Consider the following 16,616-nt stretch of genomic DNA (forward strand, 5'->3'; position numbering starts at 1 on the left):
TTGCATGCAATCGTAATAGGGACTGATGCTTTCAAGCATAAAAAATGTAAAAGCATTATTCAAGAATCATCGAAGTAGTCAATTTGGCTTATGCACTATATTCTAAGTCTCCTGAAGTCATATGATAGCCTTTTGTGACAATTCCAATATTTTCAGTGAATAGCAACTTAAATATTGGTCTGTTGCTCACACAAAGCTATTGTATGACTTCAGAAGTTGCAAGTACAACTTTTATGATAATTTAGTAAACTATGAGGAGAGTAAATTATGACAGAATTTTTATTTTTAGGTGAACTATGCCTTTAAGCGAACTATGACTTTACCTGTGATTCATACAGGACTTTCCCCTCTTTCATTCACTCACACACAAGTACACAGTCTTTAGTCTACTCTATATCCTCAGGCTTCAGTCCACACTTCCTGAGCGTACGTCTGACGTATGGTATGGCATCCTGCAGAAACCACTCCCTCCTGTACAGAACCAGCATCATGTCCAGTAACAGACTGTGCTCCCTCCTCCTGCAGAAATCACACAGAACCCACTACATAAGGTCTCAGAGTCAAATATCAGTTCTATAAACTCATAAGATTTGTTCTATGGATGCTCACAGCTGCTTGTAGAGATTCTGGGGTTTATACAGAGGCTGTTCACAGTTGCTGTTGTTTGTGGTTTCAGATTTTTCTGTAAACCCCTCCTCAGGATGCTGAAATCCTTCACACTGACTGAAGCAGCATTCACTTCCTGTTGCCAAAAACAATAAATGTCATCAACATTAAGGTTACCTAAAGCCTGAACACTGAATAAGGTTAATAAAGATGTTATAGTTGTTTTCAAATGATGAAAATGAGATATGGATCTCTTGCCTTTTGTGACACCTGCAGGATATTGCTGAGACACATGGTGTGATACGACAATCATCTCGGTATTCGTTGTGACTGTGTGCATGCGTGAAGTGCTTGTGTCTGGACTGCTGGTTCCCGTAAAGGGTGCCGAGTTGATCTCCCTCAAAAATGACTTTAGTTTCTGTCTCAAATCAGCATTTTCCAAGCACACCTGTAGAAGCAGTACGCATACACATGCAAAAAAAAGTATCTTTTATTTCTTTCTTATTTTTTACAGAAAAAAATATAAATAAAAAGTTTGGGGTCAGTCTTTTCTTTCTAAATGAATACTTCTATTCAGCAAGGATGCATTAAATGTATCAAAAGGGACAGTAAAGACATTACATTATTTAAAAAAACATCTAAAATAAATGCTGTCCTTCTGAACTTTGAATTCCAAGGTTTATTAATATTAAGCAGCACAACAGTTTGATAAATAATATGAAATGTTTCTTGAGCACCAAATCAGCATATCAGAATGATTTCTGAATGATCATGACTCCTGAATGGCTACTGAAATTCAGCTTTGCCATCACAGAATAAAATACATTTTAAAATATATTCAAAAAGAAAACAGTCATTTAAAACCGTAGTAATATTTCAAAATATTATATATTTTTTTACTGTATTATTGATCAAATAAATGCAACTTTGGTGAGCATAAGCGATTTCTTTCAGAAACCAACCCCAAACTTTTGATCGGTGGTGTATGTCCTAGGTTACCTTTTCATAGGAACTTTTTGTGTCCTCTAAGTTTGATATCAGTTCAGTCTGTAAAATGAAATTAATGAAATTCATTGTCCAGTAGGTGGTGTAAAAAGTGATGTGTCGTATTTTGTCAGATAAAATAGGCTACAATTTAAATATCCTATGCCTATAAGAACAGGATAGAAAGAACCTTTTCAGTCTTGAGCTGGCTGAGGGTAAGAGACACACTCTCTCGAAATTTTACAAGCTCCTCTCTGCTGGTCTGTAGTTCTGCCAACAAACTCTCCTACCATACAAACAGCACAAGTACACCGCAAATATTACAATACTACAATCACAGACAAATAAAACTGCGATCTAAAGTGATTACACTGCAGTTCACTTTATGCAACCTTAAATGAAACTAGGTTTCTGTTGTTATTTCACCTGTTCATATAATCTAACAGACTTTCTAAATCTCAGTATTGGTAGGCTGTGTGTGATATGTACCCGCTGGTTGTTAAGGGCTGACACAAGCTGGCTGTTTCTCTCTCTGGTGCTGTTAAGCTGTGTGAGCAGATCCTGGGCATCCTGGGTCAGTCTCTCTCTCTCAGAGTGCAGCATGTTTGTCAGCATCATCTCTCTCTCATGACATGCGCTCAACTCTGCTCTCGGACGTTCTGCTTCTGTTTGTAAACACACCTACAGAACAGGTTGAGATATTTCTGTGCTCATCTTTGTTTTTTCAAAAAGCACTTTGCATGACACAATGGTCTTAGACCTCAATTTGCATTTTAAACTGATGGTTGAGGTTGTAAGCAACATACACAGACCATCTTAAACTGTCAAATGCACTTTTGATCAAAATTCACATTTTGCCCAAATATGAATGTAAAAATATTTGTTTAGATATCAGAATAATTTTCTAATTAGGGGATTATCACAGTTTCCACAAATATATAAATATATTAAAACGTTAATAATAAGAAATGTTTCTTGAGCAGCAAAGCAGCATATTAGAATTATTTCTGAAGGATCATGTGACACTGAAGACTGGAGTAATGATGCTGAAAATTCAGCTTTGCCATCACAGGATTAAATACAATTTTAAAATGTATTAAATTGGAAAACAATGCTTTTAAATTTTTTAAATACTTTTGTAATAATATCTCGCATTTTTGCTGTTTTTACTGTATTTTTGATTAAATAAATGCAGCTTTAGTGAGCATAAGAGATTTCTAAGAATTAAAAAAAAAATATCCTACCAAGTACCAACCCGAACATTTTGAATAGTAGTGCATAAAATATATAAAATAATATTTAAAAAGATATAAATATTATAATATTTTAATATATTTAACCTTTTCAATATAAGAGTGTGTTCATTTACATACTGGTTTTAGTCAATACATTTCCCTGTTATTGACTACTGAATAGTTTCAGGGTTCCAGAGTATATGATGTGGAAAAGATTCCTCTATTAGGAACAATGGTGACATAACCCAGCACATTTTTTCAATACATTAGATGCTCTTATGTGTTGGTACCTCTGAAGTCTGTAATATTCCTGGACCTGCAGATGTGCTGCTGGTAGATTCTTCATTTCCTCTTTTCTTTTCCCAACTCAACCCATCTTCTCTCTCCTGTGTTGCTATCATCTTCAACTCGTTCTCCAGTTCTGCTACTTTTTGACTCAGAGAATCTTTGTCTCTCTTAGCCTGAAGAATGATCTTGTCATAATCCTCTCGGATATTTCGTTCCCGGGAACAGTTAGGACACTCCACAGCTGCTGAAGGAGCTGAAAAAGGTTCAAGAGAGGACGTGGAAAGCCGCTCTACAGAACCGCGCTGCTGTGCAGATGAAAACTCCAATCCCATTCCAGTTCTTTCTCTCCCTCCAGCATCGTGGAGTATTACCCCAGAGAGGGAACGGGACAGGGAGCGGGTCATCCTACCTGCAAAGCAGTTAAAAGTAAAAAGTTCTTGTTTAGTGTTAAAGTGACTCCTGATTTTATGAAAATGAAAATGCATCTTGTTACCTTCAGCTCTATTTTCTCCATGTCGAGATCCACGGCAGTAACGTCCAGATGGTTCAGTTTGGCCTGGTTTGTCCAACTGGGGGAGGAATGTTCTGAGCTCCAGCCCATCTCCACATTGACTTGAGCTGAGTTTAGATTCAGAGGAACTGGCTGAACTCAAAAGGATGGGAAGCAAACATGTCTGCGACTGAAAAAACAGCAGGGGTGAATGAAACATAAAATATAAAGAACAGGATCTGGCATTTAACTAAGAATATATATAATTAGAATAGATTAAGCGTGTCAAATTTTAAAATATACTGTTTAAAAATGTCTTGGGTAGTTAACATAAGTTAATGTATTAACTAACATGAACTAACCATGAGCAATACATCTGTTACTGTATATATTAATATTTGGTAACATTAGTTAAAAAAACTAATACAGCTGTTCATTGTTTGTTCATTTTAGTTCACAGTGCAGTAACTAATGTTAACTAATACAACTTTTGATTTTAATAATGTATTAGTAAATGTTGAAATTAACATTAACTAAGATTAATAAATACTTATTAGTTCATGTTAACTAATGTAGTTAACTAACGTTAACTAATGAACCTCATTGTAAAGTGTTACCATGTTTTGTTTGTTCTATTCACTAATTGCAATTAGTGTGATACACTGACTCCTAAAATAAAACACTTTAGTATGTTAAACAATAACCAATAGTATTTTTTGTAAATTATTAGATTATTCTGTATTATATTATATAGATTATACAAGAATCTATATAATATTGTTACACCGGGCGTTATTCATCTTTAATAGTATTATAACATTGTTAAATAAATATAAAACTTAATACATTTAATTATACCCTTAAACATTGTTATATTAACAATCAATCAGTAAATTGACTGATGAAATCTGCCGTGTATACAGCACAGTAACAGTAAAAAGTCAGCTGTGAATTTTAGATAATGGCACTGAAACGATTCACTGACTGATTCAAATGGCTAAATTGACAGAGTTTGAGACTGTTTCGTGAATCTTTTTGTCTCTTTATAAAGAACTGATTCATAAGAGCCATTGTTTTACAAATCTGGAAAATATACCTTTGCTTTATAACTTAAAAAGATTTTACAAGTTGTTAATAAAGGAATGTGACCTATTTGACCCCAGGTATGTTAATTCTATGGCATGCGTCTCCCAGTTCTGTACACAAGGTCTGAATGTCCAAATAAAACATTGTATATTACATATTCAGATTAACACTGTCCTCCTCTCACTCATAGTGTCCAGCTAATGTTCCCTCTCACTATACTGTAACTTTAGAAACAGGCCACAAGAGGCAAAACTATTCAAATGAAGAGCCAAACTGATGAGCACAATAAAAGTTGCCCCTTTCATTTTTACGACTCACTCAGCTGCAAAAGGGCACTTGACATACAAACACATTCAGGGCTTAAAGTAAAGCTATAAATTACGTGTGTAATAGTGTAAGTATAAGTGTATATGTACTGTGCATGTGTGTGAGTTTTGAGTCTCACCCTTCTGTCAGATCCAACCGGCGGTAAAATCTGCTGTCTGTTCAGATGATTAATGTCCTTCTTCCCGTTCAGATATGCACATGGCTAGAACATTTTTGTGAGCTTATTTTAGAAAGCAGTTAGATAAGAGTATTGTGTGTAAGATTTCACTAGTATTGTGCATGTCTATGCGTGTAAATGGTCATTACAAAATAATTTATTTAACATGTCATATCATAAGATTTAAAAGTGAATAAATTGTTAGCAAGTGTTAAAAAATGGCGACATTTATCGTAGGATAAAAGTTTATTGTGGTGTTTTCGGGAGGTAAATAATTGGTATACCAACTGTGAGGTAAATACTGAAAGTATGTGTTTTTAGAATTTAAATGTTCATGGGAAGAATGCGTTTACCTGTTCAGGTGTGTAATGTAACTGAGATGTGTATATGGGTCGAGAAGGAACAGCCATAGCTCTGGAGGCAAAATGAAGAGAGCTGAGAGTTTCGGTTATTGAAGACGATTGAGATGACACTGTGACCATTAAACACGTCCGGCAGTTCCCTCCCAAACTAAACCAGACACCAAAATTAACATCAAACTCAGAAACAGTCAATGAATTTACACAAATGTTGAAGAAAACTGAGAAATGATTATGGCGATGTTGATGATGCGCACCAGTCCCTAAGTGCTCGGGTTAGTTTGGATTCTCTGTATGGGATGTGCTGGGACCCCGAAGAGCTGAGGGCAAAAATCACCTAAAAAGAAAGGAAGGATTGTTATTTTCTGAAATTTGCATACTATATAATTACCAGAACGAAAATATTTTTATTTTATTCCGTGTCCAAAATGACTCTCATATTTTGGAATTTTTCTATAAACACAATGATTAAATTCGTAACAGAGAAGAAGAGGCCTCAACATTATCTAAATGTAAATAATCAGACGAAGAGGCCAATATTCTGCAGAAATTATTTTCTCTGTTAGATGTGACATGACATCCCCCCTTCCCTAAATGGAAAGCTATGTAACCTTACAGATCATTTCCTGTGTCTAATTTCCTGCATATGCAGCCAGCACATTGATATGATTAAGATAGGGCCCTTAGACTGATAAATAATCACTGGAGTATGTCTTGAGATACTCAAAACAAACCCTTCTCTTCAAAACTGCCCTTAGTCTGACCGGGACAACAGTGATAATAAGATAAAACATGCTCCTTTATTTGCTGACATGTTTGAGGTACTAACATTTCCGAATATGGCGAGGGAGCGTTTCAGCATCTTGGTCTCGTGCGGGTTTTCATTTGTGGCATTGAAAGTTCTCTTCATGTCAGGAACCACAGAACTACGACCCTTACGCGACAATAAGAGAGAAAGAAAGAGTGAACATTAAAACTTGAAACTGAGGTATTCGTCACCTAAACCTGTGTATTTTTAAGATGTTCTTGCAATCAACCAAGTGGTCAAGCATGATTACGACTGTGAGATTGCAAGCAACACGCACACTTAGGTACACTAGGTAGCCCCAGAACGTTCTTTTTTAAGGTTTGTTTTTGGTTAGCCAGGGAATTTTTCTTGACGGAAATAAAATGTTTGTTTTTGGTTTGTACAACGTTACTTTATCGTTCCCAGAACATTACCACCTCTACTCCGATATCATTATCCTTACGTATCCAGCACACCCCCGACCCAGTAAGCGGTATAGAAGATGCATGTATGGACGCCTATAATCAGTATTATACAAACTATACATTGTTTGTATTTATTGTTTAATTCATAAAAAAAATAATCAGAGTACATTAACCATCATATGGAAGATTAAATTTGGGAGATTAAAGGGATAGTTCACACAAAAAATGTAATTCAGTCATTTACTGGCCCTCGAGTTGTTTCAAACCTGTATGAATTTCATTCTTCTGCTGAACACAAAATAAGTTATTTTGAAGAATGTCAGTAGCCAAACAGTTAATTGGCCCCATTAACTTCCATTGTTTGTTTTTTTAATACTATGGAAGTCAATGGGGTCCATCAACTGTTTGCTTACCAATATTCTTCAAAATCTCTGCTTTCGTGTTCAGCAGAAGAATGAAATTCATGCATGTTTGGAACAGCTTGAGGGTTCACAGAATTTCTGTTTTAGGATGTGCTATCCCTACTATATTTCATGGGGTACCCAAGTTTTACATTTCTTCAGCACCAAATAACAATGACTTCAACACAATCTATGGTTTTTAAAATATGAAATGTATTCACAGACATTAAAAATGAATTTGATTTAAAGTAGGATATCAGTACATTTATTTCTTATCACTGAATTTAACTGTTTAGCGGGACGTTGTTATTTTCTCGATTAACATCATGTTCTCTTCATTTTTAGGTTAGCCTATTTAAAAATAACTACCCTGCAATGTTCTGGGAACGTTATTTTCATGGTTGCAAAATAATAACCTAAAAATAACCATATAGGGAACATTCTGTATAAGTTATTTTTAGGTTATTTAAAAATAACCAATCTGCATTGTTCTGGGATATGGTTACAAAAAATAAAACCTAAAAATAATAATGTTATTGGGTTCTCAAAAAATAACCAGATGGGAACCAAATACTAACATCGGGGGAACGTTCAGTGTTTGCTGGGGCATTTCATGATTGAATCAATGTGTTTGAATGGATTTGCTGAATGAATGATTCAAAGACTTTTGAATTTTGACTTTTGAAGCATTGTGTAGCATATTACTCTAACTATTTTTAAAGTAAAATTCTAGTAATTTATTTTTTCATTCCTGAATAAATCAGTGCGTTTGAACAAATCAGTTGAATGAATAAGTTCATAAAGAATCATTCATTAATGACTTTAAAGATTTGTTTGTAAAGACACCACCTATAAGCTTATTGATGTAATCACTTAGCCCTATATTTTTTTCTTTAGGTGTAAAACATTTGTGGGGAAAAGTAAATTAAATTTAAAATAGTTTTTTAAGTATTATAATCGGACAATCAATAGTGATCAATGAATCTCTGACTAAAAATATCATAGCTGTTAGAACGATCAGACACATTTCAACATATAGACTTACTTTCGCTGAGCTTGCCAGATCCACCTAACAAAGAGCAACAATCATGAGTTTCATAATTTTTTATTACTTCACAGACAAATATGGTGCTTACCACAAGAATGCCAAGATTTCACGCAGAGAATACCTAATATTTCAGTTATGCTAAAAGGAGTCTCCGATGCTATCATCTTACCAGAGTGAGTTTGCTGGCAGTCAAAACTCCCTCTGCAACCATTCAACAAAAATACACACAAAGGGAGGAGGTTAATCAGATTTGTAGTAATAGAATATAATTACACTGCAACACTGTGAGTTTGCAACACAATCGCTGCAGGGGGTACTGGGAGACCCTGAGGGAGGCTCTGGTATGTTCATATCTCGCTACAATAACAATCAGACCGCATGCAGAGGTTCCTAGAGCTGACTAATGCGTAGGGGGTCGATTGAGGGGAGTTACTGACCGACAAATGGACTGAGTTACCCAATATAAACAAGTAAAAATGTAACAGAATGTCAATAACTCTCCAAAAACATCTATGAAGAATTTATTTTACAAATGTAATAAGATAATAAAAGCATAGGAAAATTGCAATGAGAAAAGATGTTTATGTTTAGAAAACATAAAAACACCTACCAGGGGACTGGACAGGGGACTGGACCATTGTGTTAATGACCACAATGTTAAATACCACGTGGGATCGGCTTGGAAAATCTCCCTTTGAGATCCCTGCAGAATTTTAGAAAGGTATGTAGGAGTTTGATTGTATTGACAGAAGCTGAGATCACTCTGATCCTCATACTTCAGATAAAATAGTGCATGCTCATCATCATCTCTATCAGAATATTAGTGCTCAGGTTGAGTTAATGGCTCTGTTACCCGTGTGCCTGAGCGCAGAGCCACGGCGATGCACCTGTAGCAGATCCTGGGCGGAGTTCACCTCCACCTCCGTCAACCCATCGAGATGCACCACCTCCTCACAGTCACGCACCCAGATCACCTCACTCCCCTTCGGATCCTGAGCAGATGCAAGAGAGAACACCTGTTGCTATATCGAGTGTAAATTTTTCTCCTTTTTTAGTTTCTCAAAGCCTGGGATTTTATAGAATTATGAAATGTATTTGGTACCCTAAAAAAGCATTACAAAATGTTTCTATACACCACCATTCAAAAGTTTGGGGTCAGTACGATTCTTTTAATATATATATATATATATATACTTTTTTTTAAGAAATGTTTTCAGCAAGGTTGCATTTATCAATTTGATCAAAAGTGACAGTAAAGGCGTTTTACAATTGTAAAAAAAAAATTCTAATCAATTATGTATTTCTATTTTTAAAAGAATCATGAAAGAAATTATGATAACCTTACAGAAAAACCACATGAATTTCACGTGGTCCACATATTTCACATGTGCTTTTAACAGGTTTTTCTGTAAGAGAATAATAAGAAATCAGCATATCATGAGACACTGAAGACTGGAGTAATGACGCTGAAATTTCAGCTTTGCCATCACAGGAATAAATGACATTTTAAACGTGAAAACATTATTTTAAATTATAATAACTTTTAACAATATTAGTGTTTTTATTGAGGAATACTCTAATTTTAATGATTTTTTTTATTTATTGAGACATCCTTCAAAAACATTTTGTCAAATCGTTAACACTTTGGTATGGGGAACACATATTACTATTAACTGTGATTTTTTGCCTCAATAAACTCCTAATTTACTGCTTATTTATAGTTAGTAAGGTAGCTTTTGTAGCCTTTAAATTTAGGTATGCAGTAGGATTAAGGCATTAATATGTGCTTTATAAGTACTAATAAACAGCCAATATACGAGTTATATGCAAGCTATATAAGCAACTAGTTAATAGTGAGAATTGGACCCTAAAATAAAGTGTTACCAAAAAATCGTGCTGGCCCCAATTTTAAACAGTAGTGCGTATATACATCTAACATGACATTCCTGTAACTCAAACAGTATTGCAAGGCCATGGGAATGTTGTAATGAACTGACAACATAAGCTGCTCTGAATAAAATCACCTTCCAAATGCATTAATGTAAAATAATTGTGATTAATTCAATAACATATGATTTATTTAAATAAACTATAAATGACTTACCAATAGGTCATAAATCTTTTCATTGAAGATGTGGTAGAATGACACTCTGATTTTGCAGTGAGATGTCTTGGGGGCTGGATTATTCAAATTAAGGCTTGTTCAAGGAAGCTGCTATACAGGTGTTATTATGTGTAGTCTGAAACACTGGATAGTTGTGGTGCAATGAATGAGGAGTGGAATGTTACTGCAATATGTGCTATAAGTCTCTCTTAAATGACAAAAAAAAGGGGAAATCTTAGTTCAAATGTGATTTCCTAAAACCAATAGCTTGAAGGTTTGATACAAGTGAAGATGTCCTCAGCAGCGCGGCTGATGATGCCTCTGTGTTTGGCTAAAACGCTGCATCCCTGCATGGTGTGAGTCTTACCGCTGCCCGGAGAGCCATAGACAACTACACAGCCATTATAACCCTGCATTAGATACTCCACCAGAGACTGGGACAGAAAGAGAGAGATTGATTAGCATCATTGATTAGTATGAAATATGAATATAACTGTTGCTATGAAGAACATTCTGCGAACCTTTGTTGTTGACTCATAAACATCTCTCTGAGACGCCTCCTCATTTAAAACTGCATCAAGATCTATAATATGAGGCTTGTGACTCTGCAGAATGAAAACACAGAAAATCAAGACATTCACTTGACTTTGGTTTCACTCGAACCATTTCTTTCTGTTTTTGCAAAATGAGGATGATGAATCGAATTAATTCGATCTAATTTGATTCAACACTCACCCTTCCAGTGTCAACAACTACTCTGTTGAGATGTGTCACTTTAATGGAGGCTCTGGGTTCATCTAAAGAGACAGAATGTTCTGCTCTGCTCGCTGAGGAATTGAACATTTTGGGTTAAATATATATATGCTCACAGAATTAAAGGTCAGAACAATGGGAAAAGGTACACAATTTAATGCAAACTTCAGTCCCACTGCATATTAAACATGCTATATATTTGTGTGAGACCTGTGTGTGAGTGTATGTTCTCACGGGCACACAGACGGACGACCACTCTGAAACTTTTCTCTGAGTTTAGGTTTTTATCTACCCCAGACATCCTCTTCAAACTTTGGATTCTTGTCCAGTGGATAAATGCTGCTCATAGTAGACAAAGAGGAAGATATGAATGCATGATTTAAATCATAAACAAGAATTAAAGTCTACTGGAATGTAGTAAAAGCATGCTTTTTGGCCAAATCTGATAAAAAAAAAAGAAAGATCATCAGTATTGGTTTTATAGAAAATGTTATATAATAAAATGTTTATCATATTGTAAAATACTGTATATAGGATATAAAAAGTATGAACTATAATATTTATTTATATTGTTAAAATGTACATGTACTTTATACTGATACTGAGTTATTGGTCAAATATAAGGACGCATGATGATTCAACGCACAAAGCCATAGTCTTTCATAAACACCATCAAGGTAACACATGACTCTTAAATAATGCAATTAACATTAAACAACATTAAAAGTGTATGATGAACACCGCAATGTAGGCTACACTTAAGAACAAATGAAACTATTAAAAAATAGCCTACCATAAACGACCGTACTAGCTACTTTAAATGTTGCATTTATTTATTGAAATTACAAAAAACACTTGATATTATTACAATTAAAATGATTTAGACTACATAAACCTAGTTTGCTTATAAAGTTGATCCTGTATCCCACAATTAACGCGCTTAAAATGTTCATTTGAAAAACAATACGTGAGATAAGATTATTTGAAAGACCTACCTCTGTTCAACTGCTTCAGCTGTTTCTTTATGAAATCAAGACACAGTCTCTCCAGAGCACATTATTCCTGGAATAACATCCTTGGAATCCCATTTCAGATAATCAACCCGTCCCTGTAGAACTGCATATCTCACTCAGAGTGTTGCCAAAGTGTTGCTGACATGTTTTTGTTTTAAAATTTTATAAAACGTCCTGTTGTTCATCACTCCTCACCCCAGGTCGAGCGTTGAATTGGCGTTTCGATGATCCACGCGCTCGCCTCGCGGTAAGGCGCGTGAACGCTTCTCTCTGATTGTGATTTGCCGAGAATGTTTGAGCCAATTATTCAAACCCATACAAAAAACTGGAATATGATAGAAATGTATTTTGACTTTAGTAGTAATAGTAGTAGTTTATAGGCTAGACATAGTATAGTTATTGTAGTTATAGTTTAAAGGGATACATTCTGTCATCATTTACCTACTTCCATAGTATTTTAGTTTTTTCCATACTATGGAAGTCAATGGGGTCCATTAACTGTTTGGTTACCCATATTCTTCGAAATATATGCTTTTGTGTTCAGCAGAAGAAATAAATTCCTACAGGTTTGAAACAACTTGAGGGTGAATACATGACAGAATTTAAATTTTTGGGTGAACTATCCCTTTAATAGTAGCTAATACATCCAATCAGCTCAATCAATAGCTTAATCATACACTTAGTTACTTACTTAAAAACACATCTTAACCCAGCCTAAGATGGTTTTCTGGTCTTGGATTGTGTATAGCCTAGCTGGTACACATATTTTCCAAGATCACAGAACCCCTATAAAACCAACCAATTGGTTCAGACCAGAAAATAATCTTATGCTGCTTTAAAATGTTTTTTCCCTCCAGTTGGAATAATCTGTCAAACCTGCATCTTGCATGCAATTCTGCAGACTTTTGAGTTTTAATAAAAACCAGAAGCATGGCCATATTTATCAATAAAGTATCGCATTTTCAACCATACCACACTCTTTTACACCCTGCCAGACGTTGCCGGAGCACCAGCCTGGAATTCTTGAATGTGACATGGCTTATGGCTGTTCCTCTTGACCCTTGCCTCTCCTCCAGCACTATCCTTTACTGCTCCTTTACAAGGTGCTTGGAGGAAGAATGTGCATCATAAAACGAGATGTTTAAGCTTCTGATGCCCTAAAGCAAACAATAGGAACCACACTTACCCAATGGGGGAAAAAAAATTGATATAACATATATTGTCAATACACTGTTAGAAATATTGTACAATTCCTAATCGAACAAATGAGAGATGAAGATGTCCTCTTCCTCTTCTCATTAGTCCTGTATTTCGTACTGTATCAGGGATTGGTGAGGGAGACAAAGAGGGAGAAGGAGGGGAATGATGGGACACAGTTTAGTGCTGCCATTGCCAGCTGTGTCAATGTCAAAGGGCAGAGATTCCTGATGCTCTGTATCTCGCTGTCTTAGTCTAGTTTAACTGTCACTTCATCTGACATTTATCCTTTCCCTAGAACTAGCTACAATGGGTAAAAATGTCAATCGTTAATATTATGTATTTCCCCATTATTTTATGGTTAATAAAAGGTATGTGTAAAATCCAATTTAATATGAACTTGCTCATTGTTTGCATCAAATTATTTAATATAAGACACAAAAACAACAAAAATATACAAAAAAAAAACAATCAAGATATTTCCATTCTAGACCCAGAAAAGTCATGTACTTTTTATAGTTATGCCAGACTCTTAAAAAATAGAATTGGAGTAAAAAGAAAACTCTTCTGTAAACACAAATGACTGGAAACATCACGTACATTCATTGGTTAAAAAGATACATGTTCTGCTCTTAAAATTTTTGGAATTCTGAAATTTAATTCTTGTATTTTTTTTGGACAATGGGAGGCCTAGAAGTGAAAAAGGTTGAGAGCCACTGCTTTACAAGCATCTCACAGTCTAAATAGTACAAATCACACCTGTAGATGGCAGTATAAGCTTTACAATACTACATGAGCCAGTACAGATTTATTTCTCATTAGTGACCCACATTGCACATGAAGTATAATTTATCTCCTCTCAGCGTTTGTATGATTATATAATCATAAATGTAAATTAGATTATGTAATGCATATGCCTATTTATGCATGTTTTTGGAGAGAAAAAAAATGTCACTCATTGAATATAGTGTGGCAGATGTCCGCAAGATTATGTATTTTTTAATTTTTTAGTGGTCTGTTATAGGACTATATATATATAGATTTTTTTATATGTGCAAAAAAATCGCCTTTAAAGTTGTCCAAATGAAGTCCTTAGCAATGCATATTAGTTCTAATAATAATTGTAATAATAATAATACAATATATATATTTACAGTAGGACATTTACAAAATATCTTCATGGAACATGATCATATCCTAATGATTTTTGGCATAAAAGAAAAATCGATAATTGTCACCCATACAATGTATTGTTGGCTATTGCAACAATTTATATACCCGTGCAACTTATGACTGGTTTTGTGGTCCAGGGTCACATTTCTGTTTATCAGCAAACCAGGGTGACTAGGAGCATGAAATTGTCCTGCCATGACCTGTGCCACAGGAGTATAAATATGAGGTAACACAAAGGCCAAATTCCCTTAACCATCCATCACAATGAGTAAAACCAAAGATAGTTCTGATGTGCAGCAAAAGATTGTTGTGCTTCACAAAATAGAAAGTGGTCCATTATAACTATTATAATCCATTAAAACTGCAGTAGTAAAGCCTCTCCTTAAAAAGAGAAATCTGGATAACTCCATACTGAGCAACTACAGACCAATCTCAAATCTCCCCTTCATAGGCAAGATCATTGAAAAAGTTGTTTTCAGTCAGCTGAACAAATTCTTAAGCTCAAACGGATACTTTGACAATTTTCAATCTGGTTTCCGACCGCATCCATGACATGCGGAGTCCCACAAGGGTCAATTCTTGCACCACTCCTATTCAACCTGTACATGCTCCCACTGAGCCAAATAATGAAAAATAACAAAATGGCTTACCACAGCTATGCTGACGACACCCAGATCTACTTAGCCCTATCACCTAATGACTACAGCCCCATTGACTCTCTATGTAAATGCATTGATGAAGTTAACAGTTGGATGTGCCAAAACTTTCTTCAGTTAAACAAAGACAAAACTGAAATTACTACATTTGGAAACAAAGATGAAATTCTCAAGGTGAATGCATATCTTGAGGCTAAAGGCCTGAAATCAAAAAATCAAGTCAGGAATCTTGGTGTGATTTTGGAGTCAGACCTGAGTTTCAATAGTCATGTCAAAGCAATAACTAAATCAGCTTACTATCATCTCAAAAATATATCAAGAATTAGATGCTTTGTTTCCAGGCAAGACTTAGAGAAACTCGTTCATGCTTTTATTACCAGTAGGGTGGACTATTGTAATGGTCTCCTCACCGGCCTTTCCAAAAAGACCATTAGACAGCTGCAGCTCATACAGAACGCTGCTGCCAGGATGCTGAGCCGAACCAGAAAATATGACCATATCACACCAGTCCTCAGATCTTTACACTGGCTTCCAGTTACATTTAGGATCGATTTTAAAGTGCTATTACTTGTATATAAATCACTCAATGACCTAGGACCTCAATACATTGCAGATATGCTGATTAAATACAAACCCAACAGATCACTCAGATCATCAGGATCAAGTCAATTAAAAAAAACCAAGGGTTCACTCAAAGCAAGGAGAGTCTGCTTTTAGCTATTATGCCAGCCGTAGCTGGAACCAGCTTCCTGAACAGATCAGATGTGCTCCAACAGTAGCCACTTTCAAGTCCAGACTCAAAACACATCTGTTTAGCTGTGCATTTACTGAATGAGCTATGCCACTGTACGTGCTTTGTCCGAACTGCTTACATTTTAATGTATATGCTTAAATTTAACCCTGTTTTTATTTTTATTTTTAATTATACTGAGATTGAAAGTTGAATCTGTTACACACCGGCTTTATTTTTATCTTTCAATATTTTCTTTATTTTTTATTTCTTTTAATTCCTATTATAACTGTAATATTTTTATTTCATTTCTGTGTAAAGCACTTTGAATTGCCACTGTGTATGAAATGTGCTATACAAATAAACTTGCCTTGCCTTGCCTATTAGTGAAGGGCACTGTACACACACACACACACACACACACACACACACACACACACACACACACACACACACACACACACACACACACACACACACACACACACACACACACACACACACACACACACACACACGTTTGAAAAACTTCATACATTTTACATACTTTAAATCCTAAAATGTATACTTTCAGAAATAAAATGCTAAACAGGTTTTGTTAAACTAGGTTGCCTGTTTGGGTAGTGGACTGGATTGACCTTTGAACAGCATTTGTAGAAGTAGTTCAGCTGGAACCCCCCCAGTCCGGATTCCGGTTGCAAAGTGGGTCAGGGGGAGAGAGGGCTCACCTTTCCATGGTAGTGAATTTATTGCAGGCAACTAACATGTCACACAATCTCACAGGATATAGATTATTA

General features: G+C 35.3%; 1 protein-coding gene across 1 annotated transcript; it reads right to left on the reverse strand.

Moving 5' to 3' along the window:
* Positions 1-263: 263 nt before the first annotated feature.
* Positions 264-11,351, reverse strand: LOC307136216 (uncharacterized protein; the record flags this gene model as incomplete). The annotated part of the gene is made up of 21 exons (XM_079833019.1): positions 264-519; positions 610-742; positions 865-1,054; positions 1,606-1,653; positions 1,781-1,876; positions 2,080-2,271; positions 3,116-3,522; positions 3,607-3,793; positions 5,135-5,218; positions 5,527-5,683; positions 5,790-5,869; positions 6,362-6,466; positions 8,191-8,214; positions 8,363-8,394; positions 8,804-8,896; positions 9,047-9,185; positions 10,298-10,371; positions 10,581-10,731; positions 10,819-10,902; positions 11,033-11,124; positions 11,261-11,351. The coding sequence occupies 21 exons, from the start codon at positions 11,349-11,351 to the stop codon at positions 387-389; spliced, it is 2,592 nt and encodes an 863-aa protein (XP_079689145.1). The 3' UTR covers positions 264-386.
* Between the last annotated feature and the right edge of the window lie 5,265 nt (positions 11,352-16,616).

The sequence above is a fragment of the Gobio gobio genome (assembly GCF_949357685.1).
Source record: "Gobio gobio genome assembly, chromosome: 13".
Classification (NCBI taxonomy): domain Eukaryota; kingdom Metazoa; phylum Chordata; class Actinopteri; order Cypriniformes; family Gobionidae; genus Gobio; species Gobio gobio.